Raw genomic sequence first — 25,207 nt, 5'->3', positions numbered from 1 at the left:
GTTGTCAACTAACTTGACATTTAATTCCCAATGAGTGTTTTTAACAGTATTGTGCTAATAAGTAGCCTTATATGAGCGACTTGTGGATACCAGACACTTAAACTTCATACAGAACAATTACTTTTGTCTCATCTCATCTCATTAGCTGCACCGCTTATCCTCAGTAAGGTCGCGGGGGTGCTGGAGCCCATCCCAGCAATCATCGGGCAGTGGGCAGGGGACACCCTGAACTGGTTGCCAGCCAATCGCAGGGCACACAGGGACAGACAACATACTTTTGTGTTGCATTAAATTTGATAGAGGGAAAACCCTTATATTGTACTGAAAAATGACATAAACTTAACTTTAAAATTAGGCCCGAAACATTTTTTTTTTAAATAAAGAACCTATAAATCTTAATGTTCATTTTAATTATTGATGCACGTTTCTTTAAATACTACATTTGGCTTTAAGCTTCAGGAAAAATTCTCCACCATTCTTTAACATCCGTTTATTTTTGTACCAGATGAGTGTCGTTATATTTAAAAACCTTAAAGGGACAGTGTGTAATATTTAGTGCCTCCTAGTGGCACCAAGAACTGAATGATTATACCAATGCTAATTTTTATTTAAAAAAAAAATAAATAGGTGGAGAAATTTGTACTTCTTTCACATAGTGGAATCCTAGAAGTCACCGCCATGTTTTTATAGCATTTTGCTGCTACGCTGTGCCTATTGGGCACTGGTTTCATTCAAACTAGACGATACAGTACCATCAAATGCTCAGAAATTACACACTAGGGCTTAAAAAAACAAGATGTTTTGACAGATCAAGACAAAATATGATCAGTGATGGCTAGCAGAAGTTTGCTAGTTAATAAGGTGACCTCGGTTCTCCTTGTTGGTGTTTTTCCATTTTTTTTTGTAAGGGCAGCTTGACTTTTACGCTGAGAATCACAAAAACAGCGCATGAAATTGTCTCCTGGCTGCGCAGGAACCATTAGAGAAGTATTTTCTCAAGAAGTACGGCAACACTCGCGAAAGGCTAGCGGGTGCGATTACAGTGAATCGAAGCCCGGGAAATAAAGTGGCAGGGTTTTTCGGATTCTCTCACCCCCATTGGCATTTTCCTCGCGTGCTTTTTGCACTCGTTCACCTAAATTGCTCTTTTTGTGAACTCGTCTTTGCCTAAGCTCATCAATTGGCGGAGACTGCTGCACTTTGGTGACATTTGGAAGCTATGCTAGGCCACGAGCATGCTAATTAAGGATCGGAAGAAACATGGACAGGTACTTGGTCGGATGAGGCACTGTTTTTGGGGTTGGAGATTATACTGCTCCCACCCAAGAACTGGTTCAGGCTTTAAACTAATTGGGAAATACCTAAAAACACTCAAAATATTTTCTATGAATCAACCACATCTAAAACCCAATCCTGAAAAGAAACCAAATCGAATAATTGAATCAACATTTTATATTGTGCTAACAAATGAAAAAATGAGATGTAGACGTTGCAAAAATATTGGCCCTCTTTTGCTGCGATCACAGTCACAAATATTTTTGGGTATGTCTTTTTGAGTTCTAAAACAAAAATATCTTCCCATTCTTCCTCACAAAACAGCTTAAGTTCTTTCAGGTTTGATGGTGATGATTTGTGCACAGCATTTTTTAGATTTTCCACAAATGCTTTATAGGATTAAGGTCGTGACTTGGGCATGGCCATTCTAACACCCTTATAGTGTTAGTATTAAACCATTCCGTGATTAATTTTGCCTTTTGTTTAGGGTCCTTGTTCTGTTGGAGCCTGAGCCCCATGCTCAGGTCTCTTGCAGATTACAACAGATTTTCTTGCTCCCTCTCTATCTTCCTAGTCCTTGCTGGAAAAAAGCAACCACAGAGCATCATGATACTGCCACTACCATGTTTGACAGTGTGATTGGTGTTCAGGGTGATGTGCAGTGTTATTCTTATGCCAAATGTAACGCTTAACATTAAGCCCAAAAACTTCAATTTTGGTCTGATCTGACCAAAGCACCTTGTTCCACATATATTTTGTGTCTCCCGTGTGGTGTCTTACAAACGCTTAACGGGCCTTTTAATAGCATTCTTTCAGAAAGGGCTTTCTACTTGCCCCTCTACCAAAAGAGCAGATTTATGCAGAGTACGGCTAATAGCTGTTTATTACACAGATTGTCCTACCTCAGCTCTGTAGGCCTGCGGGTCATTTAATGTAATAATGGGTCTCTTGGTTGCTTTTCTGATGAGTTTTCCTAATTGATTGGGCCGAAAGTTTAGAGTTCTTGGTAAGTCTTATTTTTATATTGTTGTTCGGAGAGTGCTACAGGATATTTGTACATTTTGCAAAATCTTCTTGTATTCCATTCCTGCTATAAACCTCTCCACAACTTTCTACCGGACCTGCCTGATGTGTTCTTTGGTCTTCATAATGCTGTCTGTAGCTCAGTGTCTCCTTTCCCAGACCTCTGAGCCCATCACAGAGCAAGCGTATTATAACTGAGACTTACTGAGACTCAATAGACCCTGAATATACCGTTGTTCGGCATTGTTAGTCATTTAGGTCGACATTGGATCCTACAGAAGTCATCAGGGAACTTCCAAGAGTCAGTTGGCTGAGCTGAAAGAACAGGTGGGTGATATTTTTGCAACACCTACTTTTCAGTTTTTTTGTTGTAAATATAACTTAAAATGTTCAAATAATTTCAACTTCTCAATCGTGTCTCACATGTAATCATTTCCTTCGAAAATATTTTCAGTTTTTTAGCTTTAAGGTCCATATTAATGTCCATAATTGATACATAATATTTGCACTATTACACATTTCACAGTACCCTGTTTAGGTGTAGTATACACCTGTCCCATAGAGGGCAATGACGCATTGTCTGACAATGCCAAACAAACTAATGCCAGCTGCCGTTAATCACAAGGAATAAATGGATTTGCAAAGTGAAGCCTACCAAGAGCAATGTCTGTGTCATTTTTTAAGCAGACTCGTTAAGGCACATGGCAAACAATTTCAAGCATTTAGAAGCACTTAACCCATAATTCAGGCATTTTTCAATCCTTGAAAACACAACATTGAAAGTGAAGCATTTTACAGATATTTAAAGCACTCACACAGACCCTAAATATACAGTAATTTCATTTACACACTTTGGAAATAGCAGCAAACCTGCTTTAGACACCTGCAAATGCATCACATTATGAGTTCCTAGACTTATAATGATGCTAAAGGGAGAAGCAAAAATCATCATAACCATGAGAACAAATCTTGCAATGATGAAGCTATACGAAAAAAGGCACAAGCATTGTCACCCTTAAAAGGAATTCGGTCATAACCAATCGGTAAAACATTTTCTCTGTTTGAACATCGAACGCTAAAGGCAATTAGTAGCTAAAGGCTTCAAGCAATAAAAGTCTCTCTCATCATTCAGAATTTGGCTGATATCATTCATCCATGTTCAAATGACCCCAGAAAAGCCACGGAATCAAAAATACATAAGCGGAAGAAACTAGACTCATGAACAATTGATAGCTACCTTCCACAAGGTTAGGCTGTCCTAGATGAGCTATTTTTGGGCCCAAAAATATCCAATAGCACGCAAATAAAGGCAAAGAGCGCACCGGTAATCATAAAGCAATATTTATGACTTATTTGTATCTAACAAGCGCACGGGAAAAGGAGGCATCGGTTTTCCTTGACACTGATCGACTTCCTCCTCCGATTTTTCCGGTGAGGACCGCCGTGACTAATGCCAGCCGGCAATACAACTGACAATGTGCCGTTAAATCCCGGGTCCTCGCTCATCCCTCCCTTGTGGTGCGCATGATTTATTTAAAAAAAGACGCAGTAACTCTAGCCCTCTCGAACCCTAACCCTGACACCATAACTTCCAAATCATTTAACTATAACCCCCTAAACCTCTAATTTTAACACCCTATTCTTCCTACCCTGAGCCCAAACCCAAACTTTAAACCCCTAACCCTAACCCACTAACCCTGACTCCTAACCCTAACCCCCTCTTACATTAACTCGGTAACCCTACACCTCTTAATTTAACCCTGTACCCCAAGCCCTCTAACTTTAACCCCCTTACCATCTAATTTCTAGCCTCCTAACCCTCTAACTTTACCCCTATCCCGAAATCCCTGACTCTAAACCCCTCTAATCACCAACCCTAATCTTTTAACCCTAACCCTCAAATCCTAACCCTCAAACCCTAACCCCTTATACTTAAGCCTAACCCTTAACCCTCTGACCGTAACCCTCTAACTTTACCCTCCTAACCATCTAACCCCTAACCCTAACTCCCTGACCCATAACTCCTCGAATCCCTAACCCTTTATTCCTAAACCTCTGAATTTAAACCCCCCTAACCCTCTAATCCAAATCCACTAACCCTAAATCCTAACCCTAACTCTTTTACCCTAACCGTCTATCTTTAACTGCCTAATGTCATGATTACCGATGTGACGCACCTGTGCCCGCTCCCTTGGCGCCAACTGCCTCGGACTCTGATTGGCTACCTGTCACTATATAAACCCACGTCTATCTGTCACCGGTTGTCAGTCTGTCTGTGAACCTCAGTGTACTCTAGGCAAGCTTTTTTCGACCCCGACTCCCACCTGCTTTTGCTCCCGTCTGTTTCCCGGCCGGCTTTGACCTGTTTTTTGATCCTGACCACGTCTCCTCTCCTCTCCTCTCCTGGCTTTCGACTCGTTTCTGATCTCGACCACGTTTTTGGTTCTCCTGCCCCGGCTACTGACCCGTTTTTTTCCCGTTCCCGACACCGCCATCGCTTGCCATGTAAGACCCACTTCCGCCTTAGGAGCGACCTGCTTCCCGCGTCCAGCGATCACTGGATCGCGGGTGCAACCCTTTGCTTTCTTCTAATAAAACTGAGAAACGTAATGCAAGTGGGTCCTGTGTCTGTTCAGGCCCTGACACCTAACCCTTTAACCCAAATCCTTAACCGTAAACCAAACCTCTACTCCCTTGCCCTATACCCTAACTCTCTAATATTCTTACTCTAACCCTTTAACCCTGACCTTTACCCTAATGTAGGTTTGAGATCAGGGGATGTTGTAATGGTGGTCTGTGCAGACCTCTGAGTGATTAAAGCCTGTACAAATAAATATGACTTGGATTGCGTTAACCCAAACCACAAGCCTAACCTATCAACCCTAACCCTGGTTGGTAGTTGGTTGAATCCCCACGTTTGGGGAAAATCTTCATGAAAACATGCACCGGCCTGAAACAATCATTATCCTCACTTTTGTTTAATTACAAGTACTGACCGTAGACGTAGAGCACGTATTCGGCAGTGCTGGTGCCGAGGTGGTTGCTAGCTTCGCAGCGATACGTTCCGTTATCCGTCTTGTTGAGCGGCGTGAAGGTAAGCTGCCGTCCTTCTACCGCCACCCGCCCCAGGTCCGAAATCTCGGCGCCGTCTTTGGTCCACATCACCGGGTCCGGCCTAGGGACGAGACCGGTTCATGACCTGCTTCAGTAAGAAACCTTTCGAAAGGTGCTACTCACGAAGGGTTTCCCTGCGACACGCAGTCCAGTTTCAGGGACTGGCCCTCCTGGGGGACGGCGGCCGATTGGACGATCTTCACCTGGGGGGCGTCTGAAAAGTCAGGAAGTTAGAGTGACCAATCAAAGAGCGGCGGCTCGACTGTAACTACCAATGATTTTAATGGTCACCGACTATTGAAAGGATTTGTCGAAAACCAGACGACTATTCTAGCATGATGTTGATTACATTTTGTGGATAATGATGATAAACACAAGGAAAATGGGTAGAATTAAAAGAACATATTATATGGAACACACTAAAGCTCTATACAAAGATAAAACTCTAAAACCAATTAGGCAGTTAGTAGAGACATAAACACATAAATAAACCTCTGTCCATTCACTTAACACGCAAAAGGTCCCCAGTTCAGGACCAGGTGGAAACACGTGTTGGCCTGGGGAGGGATGGGTGCCACTAGGCTGTGCTTTCCCAAGACACACCACAGGAAATGTTTTTTAATTAAATGTCTTAATTCCAATACCTCCACAATACATGAGGCAAATAGACATTAGCCAATCCATTTCTCATTTACGTGCACACGTTGTGTTTCCAAGTATATTTGTTTTCAAATAGACCATTTCATCCAAATGGTTTTGAAACACACAGTATACAATGATTATTATATTTATTTACAAATAAAATATTTAATTAATAATAGCAAAGTATTATCTCCCTTTTTAAGGGACAGTGTGTAATATTAGTGCCTCCTAGTGGTACAAAAAAAAAACTCAATTAAGCAAAAACAAAAAACAAAACATTTATTTGAATACTAGGCCAAAACACATGAACTATCATACCAAGATAGGTCGAGAAATTTGTATTTCTTATACATAAGTGGAGTCCCTACTTAAGTCACCGCCATATTTATCTGCCATGTTGAAGCTTGCTGTGGTACTGGCTTCCATTCAGTGCCATAAAGTGGTCAAATATTACTAACAAGGTCTTTAAGCACTAACATTGATCATTTGCATTGAAAAACTTAATGTACAACCGGGTTACTTCAAAAGTGTTATTTAGTCATATCTAGTGGTCATATTAGGAACTGCAAGTCATTGCTGCTTGACTAAAAGCAGCTTATTTTCTCTTATGATTGTCTCAGCATTGTCTCGCGGGCCGAATTAAATCAGTTGGCGGGCCTGATAAGGCGAGCCAGAAGTTCTACTGTCCAACGTCCTCTTAAATGTTCCTGCGTTACAGAGCTACTGCCATGATACGCAAGGTCTGCTTGGCAAGTATTGTTTTTGTTGAACAGATCAAGGCTAAAATACTCCCAAACTTTAGAAGTGTTGCTTCGCGTACTTGATGTTGAAGCCGCCGTTTCTGTATTATGTATCTGTATTCACGTATACCAAATTCAAGCATTAATTAAGGACCTTAAAATCCAATTTTCCCAATTTTCAATGCCTTTTGAATCATATTTCAGACCACGTAGTTCCTCGTAGACCTTAACTGCATGGCAAAAGCAACCTCTTATCAAATTTACACTTTCTATTAATCTAAAGTATAAGTCACTTTCCAAAGGTGCTAATAGTATTGCGTAGGTAGACCTAAGACATGCGTCTGCTCTGAAAGGACCAACTGAAACATCACTGTTTTAATAGTTCCATTATTTTGGTAAAGCGTTGGTTCCAAGAAAGTAAATCAATGAATTTTTTTAAAAAGACTATTGATAAATGTTACAAAATCTTTTTAGTTCCCAAAAAATATAAATCTTTTTAATGTGTTCACATTCTTAAAACTTTTGATTTAGGACATTTTAATGTCTAATTTTTAGAATAATGAATTCATTACCTATTAAAACTTTTCAAGGATAAGCAGGAACCCTGTTATATTTTCAGTTGCAGGAAGTTCTTCCAGTTACAATTTACCGCTGGTAATCGCTACCTAACTTTTTGCAAGAAATGTAATCCTTGTACTAATACTAATGCTCCTGTCCTCTCGGGCGCAACCCGTAGGGGGCGGTGACGCTCCAGAGGACAATGCCATACAAACTAAGAGGCTGCTGTTAACCACATAGGAAGAAATTGATTCGCAAACCGGAAAGCAGTGTCGGCATCAGTTCTTAAGCAGACTTGTTGTGAAACATGGCAACTATTTCAAGCATTTACAAGCACTTTCCTTGTAAACACGACGATAAAATGCAAACATTTTTAAGGATTTCAAGCCGCCGTACGAACAATGCGGCATTTTTGTGTTACTGCCCAAGACATAGACGCCTTTGCGCATGTGCAACTCTCAGCAGAGATTATATTCATGTAGAGATGTCTCACTTTGTTGGAAAAACATATCTTGCGACAACAATCGACAATTAAATTTATTGTCGAGTACTTTTATTATCGATTTTTGTCCACAACTTCGACTTATAGTAGCAGCCCTAGCGGGTCGACACTTACAGTGGACTTCCAGAACTTGTGTTGTTTGTTGCGGCGCATGTGAGAGCGCCTCGTGGTCCACCCGGCAAGTGAATGCCACGCCGTCGTCACGACGATCCACTCGAAGATGAAGCGAACTTCGCACGGTGAAGGTCTTTCCACTGGCGTTCACCTCCTTGATGCCTGAAGGATAAGTCCCAGGATAAGCATTTCCAAATTGCACCCACTCATCGGAGGGATATTATTTTTTTGACCTAAAACGTTGCTGACACGAGTGGCTAGGGAAGAAAACAGTGGGAAAAAGCAGCAGATCCAAGAATCGAGTGTCTTGGCTTTCAAAATATGGAATATAGCTTTAAAGAAATCCCCCGCAAGGAACAAAACAAAACAAAACATGAGTGGCTAGATAAGAAAACAGTGGGAAAAAACATCAGGGAAAATAATACATTATGTGGCTGACATGATTGGATAGATGAAGAAACTGGAAAAAAGTAGCAGATGCCAGAATCATTTAAAAGAAAATCAATGGCCATCATAAGTGGATAGAGATAAAAAATGTGGAAATACTAAAGATACCAGAATCCCATGTCTGTGCTTTTAATATTTGGTGTATTTCAACAGTTTATGACCAAGATAAACAAATCAAAGTGACATGAGCGGATAGAGGAGGAAACAGGAAAAAAGGGGGCAGATTTCGGAATCATTTAAAAGAAAAACAATGGATATCGTGAGTGGATAGAGAAGGAAACTGTAGAAATCACTGAAGATACCAGAATCACAGGTCTGTGCTTTTATTATTTTGTGTATTTCAACATTTTGGACCAAGATCAACAAATCAAAAGTGGCAGACATGAGTGGCTAGAGGAGGAAACTGGAAAAAAAGCAGAATGGGCCAAAGTCATATCAAAGGACAAAAAAAAGAAAAGAAGTAGCTATCATGAGTTGCTAGAGAAGGAAACCACAGATACCAGAATCACATATCTGTGATTTTAATATTTAGTGTATTTAATTATTTCATATAAAAGTGGATGACATAAAAGGCTAGAGGAGTAGAAAAAAAAGCGACTTTTGCTAGAATCACAAGTAATTGCTTTTTTAAAACTTTTAAAAGAATTTCATTATTTTGGACAGAGACAAAAAAAATGTTTTAAAAAGTGGCTAAATGTAGTGGCTAGAAAATGAAACAATCAAAAAAAGCTAGCCGTACCAGAAGTGGCCAACATGAATGTCTTGAGAAGGAAACATTAGGGTAGAGGCCAGAATCACGGTTCTTTGCTTTTTTAATTAGGCTTATCTTATTTAATCTGACAAATATTTTAAAAAAGGTAGCTATCATGGGTGGCTGGAGAGAGAAACAGAGAAAAAAAATGCAAACAATAAATGAATCATTATACTGTGACACCCGTTTGCATGAACTGCTGAAGTGACACTGAAGGACGAAGCTAGAACAGCTAACAATAAGCATAGCGGCTAGTGGAGAGCTTTAGCATGACTGGCTAGAGAAAAAACAGTAGAAACAAGCAGAAAACAAGTAGTGGAAGACTACTTACACTGAATGACAAAGCATGAGCAGCTTAACAGTAAGAATAGCACCTAACAGCAACTCAAAGCCTGCAGGTAAGTGACTAACATGAGTGGCTAGAAAAGATAACAGGGAAAAAAAGCCAAAGCCCAGCTGTGGAAGGCAAGTGACACCAAAGCTGGAGTAGCCAACAATAACATTATTAGCTAACAGCAACTCATAGCTTGTTAGCATGCGTGGCTAAAGAAGGAAACTGTGGAAAAAAGAGGAAAGATGCTTGAATAGAGGGACTCGGTGACCAAATCATGTGCGGGGCTCAGCTTTGCGCGCTAAGTGGCTTTAAATGGCACCATGGGCCACCCACTCGTTATCAAGATATCTGCTAATGCGATTAAAAGGCATTAAGCCGGGACGATTGGGGAATGCCGATAAGGTGAGAAAGATTCGATCTGCGTCAAAAGATTTAGCCTGATTTACATCTAAATTAGCATTAAGCTAAAACAATGGGAAAAGCAAACTAGTTAAAGTAGCCTGTGCACGTAGTATAGTCTAATAGACAAGGAATACATTCAGCTTATTTTATTATTTTTGCCCGAGATAAAAAAAAATGCTGATATAAGTGGCTGGAGAAGTAAATAGTGGGGAAAAAAGCAAAAGACACCTGAGTAGCGGGACTCTGCGACCGTCACCTGTATCTTTCTTAAATAGGAGAAACTAACAATAACAATAGTCGCTAAAAGCGAGCCACAGCCAGCAGCCAAACGATTAAAATAAGTGGCTAAAGAAGGAAACAGTGCGGGGAAAAAAATGCTGATTCGCCATGGAAGGTAAGTGAGACTGAAAAACGAGGTCGAAGCGGCTAACAATAACAAAAGTGGCTAGAGGTGAGCCATGGCCTGAAACCAAGTGGCTAGAGAAGGAGACAGTTGCAGAAAAAGTTGCTGATTACCTGCGTGGAAGGCAAGTGACACTGAAGAACAATAGTGACTATTTGTGAGCCTGCAGTCTAGACTTTAACCTCAATCCTAGTTTGGAATAATAAAATTAGTTTAAAACTCTTATTTGAAGCTCAATCCCGAGCTCCTAACCCTAGCACTTAACCTACCCCTAGCTGTATGTAACCCTATTGGTTAGATAAAACGACAGATAATATCCAATCTTGTAATCTAACACGTGTCTTTGAGCTGAGGGGGATTTTTTTCCTTTGTTAGCTTGCAACCAAGCAACATGAATGACAAAGAAGGAAACTGGGGAAAATAGTTGATGTGTGAGACTAGCACCCAACCAAGTGGCTATTAAAAGTGTCTAGAGAAGCAAACGGCGGGCAAAATAGTTGCCGTAAACCTGAAAGTTGAAGCAGGAGCAGCTAACGATCATGGCTAGCCTGCAACCAAGTGGCTAACATAAGTGGCTACAGAAGAAAATGACTGAAAAAAGGCCAGATGAAAGGAACAACATGAGTGGCTAGAGAAGGAAACAGTGAGCCATAACACGCAGCCAAGTGTCTAAAATAAGTGGCTAGAGAAGAAAAAAATGGGCAAAATAATTACTGACACACTGGAGGATCATGTGAAAGCAGCTAACAATTCGGGCTAGCCTGCAATCAAGCGGCTAACATGAGTTGCTAGAGAAGGAAACAGTGAAAAAAGGGCAAGGTGCTTGAATCACACATTTCTTAAGCTAAGTGTGAAGTGGAAGCAGCTAACATCCGAGGCTAGCCTGCAACCAAGGGGTAATATAAATGTCTAGAGAAGAAAACAGTGGGCAAAACAGTAAACCTGAAAGTTGAAGCAGGAGCTAACCGGCAACCAAGTGGCTAACATGAGTGGCTAGAGAAGGAAACAATGAGCCATAGAACGCAGAGAAGGAAAAAACGGGCAAAATAATTACTGACACACTGAAGGATGATGTGAAAGCAGCTAGCCTGCAATCAAGTGGCTAACGTGAGTGGCTAGAGAAGGAAACAGTGAAAAAGGGCCAGGTGTTTGAACCCCACATTTCTTAACCTAAAACTCTGTTAATGAGCTATTACACATACTGTTATTGAAGTGAATTAATTATTTACCCACCACTTGGGGTCGCAACATCTTTACAGGGTCCATACACCTTTTTCATAACCAAATGCAAGCAGTTTTTAAGGAGTTTTGAAGCCAATTTGCTTTTTTTTCCTCAGTATTATTAAAAGGAAAAGTCCAGCGCGGATAAAAAAAAAAACAGGAACAAAAGCATCCTTCTAACCCCTAACTCTAGCCCCAACCTTATTTTTTAACCCAACATCAGTTTAAAACACTAACTTGCAGCCCAAACCCTAGCTCCTAACCCTAGCCCTAACCCTGTCTCAAACCGTAAACCTCGCTCCTAACCTATTTGCAACAGTTAGGAACCCTAATATGAAGCTGAAACTCTAGTTCCCAACCCTAGCCCAACACCCAACCCTATATTCAGTTTAGAACCCTAATATGGAACTCAGATCTTAGTTCCTAACCCTAAACTTAGACCTCACTGTAACTGTAACCCTAAAAAGGATTGCCTTTTTCAGAACCTTAATTTTAGTTTAATACCCTAATAAGAAGCCTAAACCTTAATTTCTAACACCAACCCCATACTATTTTGAAACCTTATATGTTTAAAACCCTTAACTGAAACCCAAACCCTAGCTCCTAACCCTGGCCTAACACCTAACCAAAGAAACATGGCAACAATTTTCAAACACTTTTCAAACCCAACATTAAAATTCATGCATTTTCAAGCACCGATTGGACGCTATCTACCGTTTCATCCGACCAATCCTGTAATCTGACGTGTGTCTTTGAGATGAGGGCGATTTTTTTCGTGTTCGGCGGCAACGTAACGGCTGAGATCTTGTTTTTCCTCGTTTAATGAATAGTGGCGTCGCAAATGTATTCCTCCAAGAGAGAATAAAAGGAGTGGAAAGCATAAAAGCGCTTCCTGACCTTCTTTGCCGAGCTCAGGGAACATTTTAGCATTCATTAACCTTTGCTGCTAATTTCACAGAATTTCCCACAAAGTGGCTGCGTTTCCCTTTTTATCCACTGGTGGTGCTATTGCTCCTTTGACACTCTTACACCTTAATTTACGGCCAAATTCAAGGACTTTCAGAGCCGATTTTTCAATTCCTCCAGTACCATTAAAAAAAAAATCAACAAATATATCTGCTAATATGCATTGCATAGTGCCCTGTTTATGCGTAGCATGCATCTGTCCTCTTAGACATGACCCCTAGGGGGTGATGATGCATCATAGGACTATGCCATATAACCTAATGCCAGCTGCCGTAGGTCACAAGGCAAGAGAAATACAACAGTAAAACAAAGCCACCGCAGAGCGGTGTCATTTAAAAAGCAGCCGTGTTGTTAAACATAGCAACAATTTCAAGCATTTGCAAGCACTTTTCAATCCTTGAAAACAAAACATTAAAATTCAAGCATTTTCAAGGATTTTAAGCAAAACCTACATGAGGGCAAGGAAAAAGTCAAAAACCTCAACATGAGGAAAATGAAACCTTGACAAGGGACCGCACATAAGGATGACCAGGCTGCAATGGATGTTGCAAAAACAAATAATACACAGATATTGTCAACATAAAATATATTCTAATTTGTTCAACAAATATTGAAAAATAGCCTTTCATCGCTGGTTTTAATGTATGATAGAGTACTAATAAATACATAAATACTTTTTGACTATTACGGGCTATTTTCGGAACACAACCCAGCGTAAAAACCCAGGATTCCGGTAAACATCTTTCCCCTCTACAACTGCAATATTGTGACACGCAGGAAAAAGGAGCGAGCCCCTGGAGGCTGCACAATTTACTCTCACGAGGAAGCGCATCCGCTGCAGCCACTTAACACGGGAGCAAAGTGCTCTTAAGGGCCGAGAGGAAACCAGGCGGCCGTCGACATTTCCTAAACGCGCTGTTGTAACGCGCTCGTCGTACAAGGAGGAGAATGGTTTTCGGATTTTGCGGAAGTCAGCGTCCCCGTCCTGCCGTTTGGCGCGCCTGAGCTATAAAAAAAGCCCCCGCAAAATGCACTTGAGTCCCCGAGAAGCGCCCCATCCCCCCTTTCATCACCGTCCGGGGAGCCGCCTTTAGCTTGCGCTGCAAAGTCGTGACCCTTTGCTGAAAGTTAGCGACGAAAAAGAGAATGCTAACCCGTCCAGAATGCCAAAAAAAATCCGTTAGGTGAAAAACTAACAATGAAAAATGAAAAACAAAACAAAAATGACAATAAAAAAATGAAAAACATGATCAATTACGATTAAATAGTGTAAATAGGCTGTTGGGGAAGGTGGATAATAACTAATGATCAGGAAAGTTGAACCAGAATCTAGAGGCGGGCAAGTCTTGGAGCTGACGGTAGCCTAATGTGTGTGGGCATCTGGCGGAAGTCGTGGAATGATGTTGTTGCAGGAGGTCAAAAGCTTTTATGCCGAGTGAGGGGGCGACCATCACGAGATATCACGAGTTGTTTTGAAGATAGTATAAAGGCCAATGTTGAACTTTTCTGGAACTTTGAACGTGTCCCGAAAGCAATAAAGAGCGTTCCCTTTTTGCCATATCTCCTCTCTGCGTATATTTTGGGGCTACGCCCAACGACGATCTCTCCAGAAAGGCAAACACATATTTGCTATGTAAAAATTAAGAAAATAAAAATGCAAAGGAAAATTACAATAAAAATGTAAAAACACATGAACAAAGGTTTGCATTGTAAAAAATGTCAAAATGAAAAAGGTTAAACGACACAAGAAAAAGACAGAAAAAAATGTAAAAATGCCCAAAAAAAACCCAAAACACAGAACAATTAAAAATTTAAAAATAAACCATTACAAGGTAAAAATGTAAAAAGAAACAACAAAGAAAAGTTACAATCAAATATGCAAAACAGCAAAAAGAATGAAAACATTAAAAAGAAAAACACAAAAGATAATTTTGAGTAAAAAATATAAAATTAAAAAAAATAAGAAAATAGAAAAATAATGAAAGGAAAATTACAATATAAATGTAAACTCACACAAAAAAATAATTGCTTGTAAAAAAACATCAAAATAAGAACGACAGAACAACATTAGAGTAAAAAAAAAACGACAAAAGAAATTTAACTACAAAACTACAAAAGTAAAAAAATGTAAAAATGAAAAAAAAAAACGAAAAATTCTGATAAACTAAGCAAGAATGCAAAAAAGTTTGCATTGTAAAAAAATTAAACAAAAAAAGACAACAAAAGACAATTTGAGTGTAAAAATTAAGAAAATAAAGAATGAAGGGAAAATTACAGTAAAAAATATAAAAATGCAAAAAAAAAAAAAAACGACTAGAGAAAATTAAGACTAAAAATGTCAGAATGCAAAAAAATATTTACACTTCAAAATTGCAAGTAATATAATGACCCCCCAAAAACAAAAAGTAATGTAAAAATGTAAAAATTGAGAAAATAAAAAATGAAAGGAAAATTACAGTAAAAAACAAAAATAACAAAAGAAAATTAAAATAAAAAATGTCAATGCAGAAAATGTTTACATTTTACAAATGTAAAATTGGAATTAATAAAAAGACCCCAAAACCCCACAAACTAATGTAAAAATGTGAAAAAAAATTAAAACATAACAAAATTACAATTAAAAAAATGTCATTAGCTCCAGCACCCCCGCAACCCTACTGAGGATAAGCGGTGCAGACAATGGATGGATGAATGGATGGATGAAAATGTCATTAAAAGTATGTTAAAAACACTTTGAATTAAAGAGTCTTTTTTATCATCCCAAAAAAATAAAAAAGTTTAAATATTTCAAATGTTTACATTTACAATAGTAAAAAAAACAAGGAAAACTTACAGTAACTTAGCGTTATTTTAAAATGCTTCAAGAACATTTTGAGTTCTAATGTAAGACAAAATAGGTTGACCCACCTTTGACTTCCTTCTGGTTTCGGAACCATCGCAAGTCTGCGGCGGGTTTGCTTCCCTGGGTCATGCAAGTCAGTGTGATCTGCTCGCCCTCCAGGACTGGCTTGCTCGGACCCTCGATCTCCGGTTTCTCCGGAACCCCTATCCAAGAGACATCAAAGAACTTCAACGTCTGTTCTCATTCTAGTGAACCTCATAACAATAACCTATCACACGATACATTCTCCAAATTATACAACCGTTTTTTCTCGACTGATGATTGCTAAAAAAATAGACCGATACCAATTCCAAAAGCTGCATGCTATACTGGAAAAACACAATATCTAAAATCTAAATGATTTTAATGAATATGTGTGAATCAGTGTCAAATATTATACAGGAACCAAACAAGTATGTTTACTAGGATTTACAAAATCCAAAGGCATCAAAGCTCCACCAGCACAACACATCCCTACTACATCATGTTAAAAACACTAACTGGATATAAATGAAAACAACATGAAACAAAGAACGAGGGATCTATAAAAGGAACTGGTATCAGGGCGTGTAAAGAAACAAAACAATGAAGTTTTTATTTTTAGTTTCCCAATTAAAAAAACATTTAAGCTACGCTACCACGGGCTCAATGATGCGTCCCTGATTCGTCATGTTAAAACCCTAACTGGATATAAATGAAAATAACATGAAAATAAGTAGTCGGAATTTATTTACTGAAAGAGTTAGCATTGGAGAGTGTGAAGTAACAAAACAGGGAAATGTACTAAGATCTACAGAATTCGAAGACATCTGACTACGCTAACACAGGCTCAACAACACATGCCTGCTACATTGGGTTGAAACTCCAACAAGATCTAGATAAACAAAACATTAAAGTAAGACACGGAATACCGTAATATACCAACTGGTTCTAACTGAACAAAACAAGAAAAGAAAGAACACAAGTAACATAATCATGTGTGGATAGACAACTACCTAATGTGCCAACACAGACAAGCTATAATAGAACAAAACATGGAAGGAGGACACCACATGCAAAAAAAAAAAACAGTCCTACGTGATGAAAGTGACATGACAAAGAAACCATAGAATATAATATAGGCTCAGTAACTGCCTATACCTGCACAAAACATGAAAGGTAGAACAGGCAGGATACATTAATAACACTATTTGTCTCTAACTGGACAAGACATGGAAGGTAAAACATGTAGGATATATTAAGAACACTATTTGGCTCTAACTGAACAAAACAAGAAAGGTGGGGAACATCCCCACACGTGAATAGAACATCAACAAAAATAGCCAATACGACGAGACAATTTTACCTAATGTTGAAACACTGATTGGCTCTAACTGAACAAAACATGAGACGTTGGAAGACATAGAAAAAAAGTCCCAAAAACCCCAAAAAGGCTAGGCAAAATAATGAGGAGTAAAATGGTTTTTTTTGAGTCTAAGGATTCTGTTATCTCCATGTGCTCTTTAGCACTTTTTTCAGTTGCACTACACCATACAGCAACTTTTAGTGATCAAAACATACACACTGTCCCTTTAAAGTCATTTTGAATCATGTTGTTAGTGTAATAACTGTGTTTTCATGTTCGATTAGTAATTTAATGTGTTTTTAGGTGTCAGAAAGGTGTATTTTATAGCTATTTAGGATAAACTTGGATGCTTTAGGGAGGCCGGGAACGGATTGATCGGTTTTCAGTTATTTCATATTGAGAATATTTGTTCAAGATACAAAGAAATTTGTATAAAGGTAGGATCGGGAAGACATACTTCTCCTATGAGGTGGTCTAACTGTACTCGAATACGATGAAAAAGTGACGCATTATAAGTGGTTTTCAAATGTCTCCATTTGAACAGCTTGAGGCGAGAATGTGGAAGAATGTGAAAACAGGTGCGCAGGAATACTTTTCGAATATGTGGGAAGTGTAAAATATGAATTTGGAACGCGCCACTTTTAATGAAGCCGTTTTGGAGGGTGTGAGTCAGGAAACGTGGATCATGAAATGATTCCTATCCAAAAGAAAAAGTCAAGTTTTGTCGTCATGGCAACGTCTTAAAAGGGCCGCCAGGTGATGCTTTCATTATATATTTGATATTTAAAGATTTTAGTATTCCTGTAGTTGTATTTTTTAGGATATTTGTTGGTTTTCTGCGGTTGAATTTTTGCAGGACTCACGTAGTATTTTTGTAGTATTATTTTTGTAGTATTACCGTAGTTTTATTTTTATAGTATTTTGTAATATTTCTGCAGCAATTTTTTCTTTGAATATCTATAGTATTTTCTTAATGTGCATTTCGTCCTATTTTGTAGTACTCAGTCATATTTCTGTAGTAGTATTTTTGTAGAATAGCTGAAGTATTTTCTCAGTGTTAATATCGTCCTATTTTGGAGTACTCTGTCATATTTCTGTAGTAGTATTTTTGTAGAATATCTGTAGTACTTTCTGTGTTAATATCGTCCTATTTTGTAGTACTCTGTCATATTTCTGTCATAGTATTTTCGTAGAATATCTGTAGTATTTTCTCAGTGTTAATATCGTCCTATTTTGTAGTACTCTGTCATATTTCTCTCATAGTATTTTTGGAGAATATCTATAGTATTTTTTTAGTGTTAATGTTGTCCTATTTTGTAGTACTCTGTCATATTTCTGTAGTAGTATTTTTGTATCATAGTGTGACTATAGTGATCTGTTTGTTGAATTTCTGTGGAAGTATTTCCCATATTAATATTTTGGGAGTGTTTCTGTACTATTTTTGTAGCATTTCCATAGTAGTATTTTTGTAGTATTTCTGTCATTATATTTCTGTCTTATATTATTACTGCAGTGGTAATTTTGTAGTATTTCCGTCATAATATTTCTGTAGTAGTATTTTTGTATCATAGTAATACTGTAGTGGTATTTTTGTAGTATTTCTGTAGCATTTTTTTTAGTATTTTCGTTATAGTATTTTTGTACAATTATTTTAGTAGTTTCGTAATATTCTTTGTAGTAGTATGTTTGTCTTATAGTATTACTGTACTAGAGTTTTGTACTATTTCTATAGTATTTTTTTCTTTCTTGGGTGTAATAAATATTATTATCGATGGTATAATAGTCGTGTGTAGTCTTCATTTTATATATATATATATATATATATATATATATATATATGTGATATTTATTATTTTATTAAAAGGAAAAATATTTTAAAGATGTTAAAATTAGAAACATTTCAGTTCCAATGAACAAACTTGTCGACTAAATCGGTATTAAAGCATCGGCGAGTACATCGTTAAAGGGACAGTGCGTAATATTTAGCGCCTCCCAGTGGTACAAAAACACTTAAAATTAGGCCAAAAAGGATGAAACTGTTATTTGAGTTTAAATAAAGAACCTATAATAGGAATGTTCCCCTCACATTTCTTTAATTATTCCATTCATGAAATTCTCCACCAATCTTTAACATCATTGTATTTTTTGTACCAGATGAGGGTTATTATATTTAATAACCTTAAAGGGACAGTGTGTAATATTTAGTGCCTCCTAGTGGTACAAAAAACCCATTGATTTGAATAACGATATTTGGTAAAAAAAAAAAAAAAAAAATCATAGGTCCAGAATTGTACATTTTTTTTACATAGTGGAATCCCTACCAAGAAGTTGCCGCCATGTTTGTCTGGCATCTTGCTGTGTGGATTTGGCACTGGTTTTCGCTCGCATTGAACAATACGGTGCCATCTAGTGGTCAAATATGACCCAAAATTACACACAACTGTTGCTCGATTTTTCCCATTCACTATCTTCATTAATTTGAGTCATTTCGGGAATGCTTGTTAACCAAAACGGGGGATGGGGAGGTGCAGCTACATATGGCTAATGGTACTGGATTGCGCCGCAATATCTATTAGCGTTAGCAAAAACTAATTGGCCAGATAATACGGACAGTTAGTAAAATGAGGGTGATGCTAAATGTTTCCTTATTAACAAAACCAACACAGACTGCAAATGTCAAAAACAGTCGTAACACAATTTTTTAATTCCAAGTCCCTTTTTTGTTTCCATCAACAAAATTAGCGTTAGCATTTTATGCTTTGTATTTTCTTTACTGACGTGTTGTGATTTGGTGTTACCAGGGAAAGTTTGCGTTTCGATGTCATAAAGAATTGGGGTCACAAAGAGTTACTACTTTCATGTTTTGTTCAGTTAGAGCTAACAGGGTTATTCCTGTGTAACATGCTTTTTTTTTTTTTTTTTACCAAAAAATAACTCAAAGATTGGGTGCGCGTTATACACGAGGATTGACCGTCTTTGTGCAGAAATAACGCTGACCAGAATGGCAAAACATCGGATGCAACGGGAATCGAACGCAATGTGAGCGCCGAATCCTAACCACTAGACCACTGGTTGCATATATAAAGGCATTAAGTTCTACCTTATTATCCCACTATATGACATTCAATTTGTCACAATGCTTAGAAAAGAAGAATAGAATATACTTTATTCCCATTGTAACATGAGAAATGCACAACAAAGTTAACCTTTGTACATGGTACTGTGACAAAAAAAGTGTGATAATGAAATAAACCTACTACCTTAACTGCTAGTCCGTGTGTGTGCCTGCATTATATTTCTTAGCCTTGTGGTCATAGCACTCATGGCTGCTCTGTACATGTGAGAAGGGTTCTTGTGTTGTGATACTTTCATGTTTTGTTCACTTAGAGTTAATCAGGGTTCCAACCTATTTTGAATTGTCTACTTTCATGTTTTGTTATGTTGTAAATAGTTAGAGTGCCTGAGTAATATTCGTCTTGTCACCATGACACCCGAGTGGTTGTTCTGTCTACAAATGGGAATGCTTCTAACATCCTCCTACTTTCAATTTTTGTTCTGTTCAAACCACTTTGTGTTCCTAGATATCATAGATTGTCACTCTGTGATATTTTTTTCAATTAGTGCAAGTTATTGTTTTTGCTTTATTTTTATAGGTCTCGTTGTCATGGCACTCGCCTTGTGGCTTTGTCCACATGTGGAAATGATCATGCCATCCTCCTTTCATGTTTTGTAGAATTAGAACTGGTTGGTGTTGGAATATTAGGGAATTGTACTATCCATGCATATGTTTCCCGTGTCCTTATTTACCTGCTTTGTTTAGTGTGAATTAGATTGTCTTCCAATTTATCCTGTTTTGTGCTCGTTGATGTTTATTTCCATGTTTTGTTCAGTTGGAGGTAATTAGTGAGGCTGCGTTATATTTCATGTGTTTTATTCTTTTTCTCTTTTTTCCTCATTGTTCTGTCCGCCTGTTACAATGTTTATTCTGTTATCCTACTTTCATGTTCTGTTTTGTTGTGGATGGTTGGTGTTGGAATATTAGGTAGTTTTCTATCCATGCATCATTATGTTACCCATGTCCCCATTTCGTGTTCTGTTCTGTTGGAACCATTTGGTTGTCCGATATACCTTGTGTCGTCTTCCTTTCATGTTTTGTCCTGTGATGGACAACAAGTGTTCTAATAGGATGTGTTATGTTCATGTTATGTTCAGTTAGAGCTTGCAACTGAGCCTGCATTACATTTCAGTTTCTTTGTCATATCACTAATTCTTCTGTCAACGTGTGGGACAGTTTTTTGTGTCGTTCTACTTTCATGTTTTGTTTTGTCAGGACTGGTTGGTGTCTCAGTATTAGGTAGGTGTTTATCTGCACATGAGAATGTTACCACTTTACGTGTTTTGTAAGGTTCAAACCAGCTGGTTCCCCACTGTAATCTGTGTTTTCTTTATTTCATGTTTTGTTCAGCTAGATCTAGTTAGTATCAGGATGTTGGCAAGGATGGGTCATTGAACCTGTGGTAGCGTAGATATGATATAATAGTAAACTTCCTTGTTTTGTTTCCTTTCTTTCTTTCATGTTTTTTTTCTACTCATATCCAGTTAGTGTTTCAACATGATGTAGCAGCGATGGGTCGTCGAGCCTATGCCAGCTTAGATTTAATAATCCTGAATTTTCAAGATCCGAATAAACTTCCTTTTTCTGTTACCATTTGATACTAAATCTGCGAATAGATCATTTTGGATAGACTAATTTTGTACAAAGGGCAAGGACTCACCGAGGACGGTCATGTATGCCTTGGCGGTCTTGACAGGCATAGTGAAGACGGAACACGTATACATGCCCTCGTCCGACAGCGCCACCTCATGGATGCTGATGGTAAGCTCCGACCAAGAGGCTCGAATTAGCTTGATCCGGTTGTCCCGAAGAGCTGAAAAGAAAACATTGTCACTCCATATCCTTTTGCCTAAAACCAACATGGTGCGGTAGAGTCGCCCTCAGGATACAGCTTTCCCACCTTACAGCATTTTCACCAGTGTGCAATAAGACTTTGTTTGGGCCCTCTTTATGGCTTTTTCCCCACTATATGATGTCAACTTTGCATTGTTGGTGCATATGATGAGTTACAAAAAAAATTGCCCTTGCTATATGCTTATCCCATACCTAATTTAGTATTTGAGGTTTGAGGATCAATCAAAGAATACCGCTCAAAATTTGGATGAAACGGGAATCAAGCCCAGATCAAGGTAATGAGAGTGCTGTTGATGATATAGGAAAAAGCATTCGATTGTATCTCATCATCACACAATTTTTACTCACAGTACCACATTTTCTTATATTTTCAATTGTTGTTTTGGGGAAATTCATTCTCATAATGCTTTATTACAATGTGACACCGTAATTGAGACCACGTTCGAGTAGGTTTTGAATTAGTTTTTCTTAACCCACTGTCTCTGCCTCACCCCGCTGCATCCACCCGCTACTCTAGTGGACCAGCTCAAGTCTTGTCACACCAAATGTCATTTTTCCTGTATAGTTACACTCATATCAATTTATATTACACATAAGTAGAACTTACTATATACTATCTATAGTAGATATTGTAATGTTTTTAAATGGGTACGGAAAGCATTAGCTATTTAGCAGATGTTTCTATCCCCCACTATACAGCAATTTTAGATTACTCCACCTCAGAACTGATTCAAGCCCTATCCCAGGTCTAATGTATTTCAAAAGACAGCAAAAGAAGCCGAATACATTCGTCTAAAACTTGCACAGACATTCCTCCGTGAGCTCTTAGTGCAAAGTTTTACTTATAAGAAGATGGCGTCTAGCAAAAAGACATCAACGGAAATCAATAGAGCAATAAGAGGCTGCGAAAGAGCCCTAATGAGAATTTGGCAAGGTGATTGGCTGCGATGAGACGGATCGTCGGAACATTTTCCAAGATGGTTATGGCGACGCTATTCTGCTCCCGTTGCATCTGTCGGGAAAATCGATGTCCTTAGCGCAAGAAATGCATTGGGATGAAACGATCGGTGACTGTCAGATTAATTTTTCCGGGCAAAAATACAGTAAAACCCCGGTATTCAAAAGATTCGGGATTCCACCTGAAAATATACATAGAATCTTATATGCCAAGCTTGAATTTGTTTCGCTATGGGTCCCTGAGGCTTGCAGTGATGCTAAAGGGAGAAGCAAAAATTGATAACCATAGAAACAAAGCAAGCCATGATAAAGAAAAACAAAGTAGGCACTTGGATCCTTACCCATGCTAAGTGGCTAAAACACATCTATACATCATTGTAGAGCCTGTCATGATTACCGATGTGACTCAGCTGTGCCCGCTCTTTTGGTTCTGATTGGCTCCCGATCAGTATTTGAACCCAGTCCTATCTGTCCCCTTTTGTCAGTCCGTCTGTGAACCTCAGTGAACACTAGGCAAGCCTTTTTCGACCCCGACTCCCACCTGTCCCGTTTTTTTGCTCCCGTCTGTCCCCGGCTTCGATTTGTTTTTGATGCTGACCACGTCTGCTCTCCCGTCCCGGCTTCCGACCTCTTTTTTGTCCCCGACTACGTTTTCTCTCCTTTTCTGGCCTTGCTTCCGAGCCCGACCATGTTTTTGCTCTTCTGTCCCGGCAATAGACCTGTTTTTCCGTACCTGACACCGCCATCTCCAGCCACGGATGATCAACTTCCGTATTCGGATCACAATCCGAGTACAAGAGCGACATGCTTCCCGCATCCAGCGAACACCGGATCGTGGGCGCATTCTTTTCTCTTTATTCCAATAAAAACTTGTGAGAAACGCAACAGAAGTGGGTCCCGTCTCCGTTCTGGTCGTGACATAGACTTTCTTGTTGTTCTGTTCAGGTGTGGAGTCGTTTTTTGTGTCTACCTACTTCTACTCAACTTTCCATGTTTTGTTCAGTTATAAACAGTTTTTATTCCAACAGATACACCATTGTCTTAATTTTGTGTTTCGTTCTGCAGGAGCTAGTTTATATGACTGTTGTTTTCCGTTTGTATCTTCCTACTTCAATGTTTTGTTCAGTTAGATCCAGTCAGTGTACCAACATTAAGTGAAATGATATCGTCGTCTGCAGCCTACTTTCATGTTTTGTTCAGTTACAGACAGTTAGTGATCCAGCGTTCTATTTTATGATATTTCTGTCTAAGTCCTTTTGTTATTGTTCTATCCACCTGTGAGTGCATATCATGTCTGGTCTTCCTTTCATGTTTTGTTTTGTTAAATCTAGTTAGAGTGCCTACATTTTATTTTTTGGTCTTGTCATCGTGTAACTCTCGTCTTGTCCATGTAAGGGAACATTTCTTCTGTCCTCTTTCTGTTCATGTTTCGTTCAGTTAGAAGCAGTTAGGGTTCTATCATTATGTTTGATGGTATTGTCTACTTGGTACTTTTGTTATTGTTCTATCCATGTGTGAGTACATATCTTGTGTTCTTTCATGTTTTTTTTCTCTGTTAGAGCTAGTTATTGGACCTAAATTTCTTAATCTTGTTGTCATGGCACTTTTGTTCAGTACATCATTGTAGAGCCACTCTTGTTGTTGTGTTCAGGTGTGGAGTCGTTTTTTGTGTCTTCCTATTTCTACTCAATTTTCCAGGTTTTGTTCAGTTATAAACAGTTATAGTTCCAACAAATAGTCCATTGTCTTAATTTTGTGTTTCGTTCTGCAGGAGCTAGTTTATATGACTGTTGTTTTCCGTTTGTATCTTTCTACTTCAATGTTTTGTTCAGTTAGATCCAGTCGGTGTACCAACATTAAGTGAAATGATATCGTCGTCTGCAGTCTACATTCATGTTTTGTTCAGTTACAGACAGTTAGGGATCCAGAGTTATGTTTTATGATATTTGTGCCTAGGTCCTTTCGTTATTGTTCTATCCACTTGTGAGTGCATACCATGCCTGGTCTTTAATTTCATGTTTTGTTTTGTTAAAGCTCGTTAGAGTGCTTTCATTATATTTTTTGGTCTTGTCATCATGGAACTCTAGTTCTGTCAATGAGAGGAAACATTTCTTCCGTCTTCTTTCTGTTCATGTTTTGTTCAGTTAGAAGCAGTTAGTGTTCCATCATTATGTTTGATGGTATTGTCTAATTGGTACTCTTATTATTGTTCTATCCACGTGTGAGTACGTATCCTGTGTTGTGTTTCTTTCATGTTTTTTTCTCTGTTAGAGCTAGTTATTGGACCTTTCTTATAATTCTTAATCTTGTCATCATGGCACCCTTGTTCTGTACATCTGTGGGAACGTTTTTTTTCAGTTTTCTTTTCTTTCATGTTGTGTTCAGTTAGAGCCAGCCAGTGTTCAAACGTTTCATGGTATTATGATCTTGGCACTCTTGTGATGGTTGCATTCACATGTGTGTCTTCCTTTTCTTTCATGTTTCGATCAGTTGGAGCTACAGTAATTAGTGTTCCTGTGTTATCTTCATGTCTTCCCATTAGACCATTTCAACCTTTATGGAA

The 25,207-nt window shown here is 38.5% G+C and overlaps 1 protein-coding gene across 2 annotated transcripts in view; it reads right to left on the bottom strand.

Annotated features, from left to right (window-relative positions):
• LOC148349370 (cell adhesion molecule 2-like) overlaps positions 1–25,207 on the bottom strand; it is a 196,279-nt gene that overhangs the window by 16,248 nt on the left and 154,824 nt on the right. For both annotated transcript variants that reach the window (XM_088320859.1, XM_088320858.1), the window contains 5 exons: positions 21,494–21,646; positions 15,400–15,537; positions 7,969–8,130; positions 5,536–5,626; positions 5,295–5,473 (listed from right to left, as the gene is read on the bottom strand). In XM_088320859.1, coding sequence (XP_088176985.1) covers positions 5,295–5,473; positions 5,536–5,626; positions 7,969–8,130; positions 15,400–15,537; positions 21,494–21,646 — 723 coding nt within the window. The remainder of the gene's footprint in view (positions 1–5,294; positions 5,474–5,535; positions 5,627–7,968; positions 8,131–15,399; positions 15,538–21,493; positions 21,647–25,207) is intronic.

Source organism: Urocampus carinirostris, chromosome 17 (genome assembly GCF_059441175.1).
Source record: "Urocampus carinirostris isolate Australia breed hairy pipefish chromosome 17, RoL_Ucar_1.0, whole genome shotgun sequence".
Classification (NCBI taxonomy): domain Eukaryota; kingdom Metazoa; phylum Chordata; class Actinopteri; order Syngnathiformes; family Syngnathidae; genus Urocampus; species Urocampus carinirostris.
This window is presented reverse-complemented; position numbering and strand designations above follow the sequence as displayed.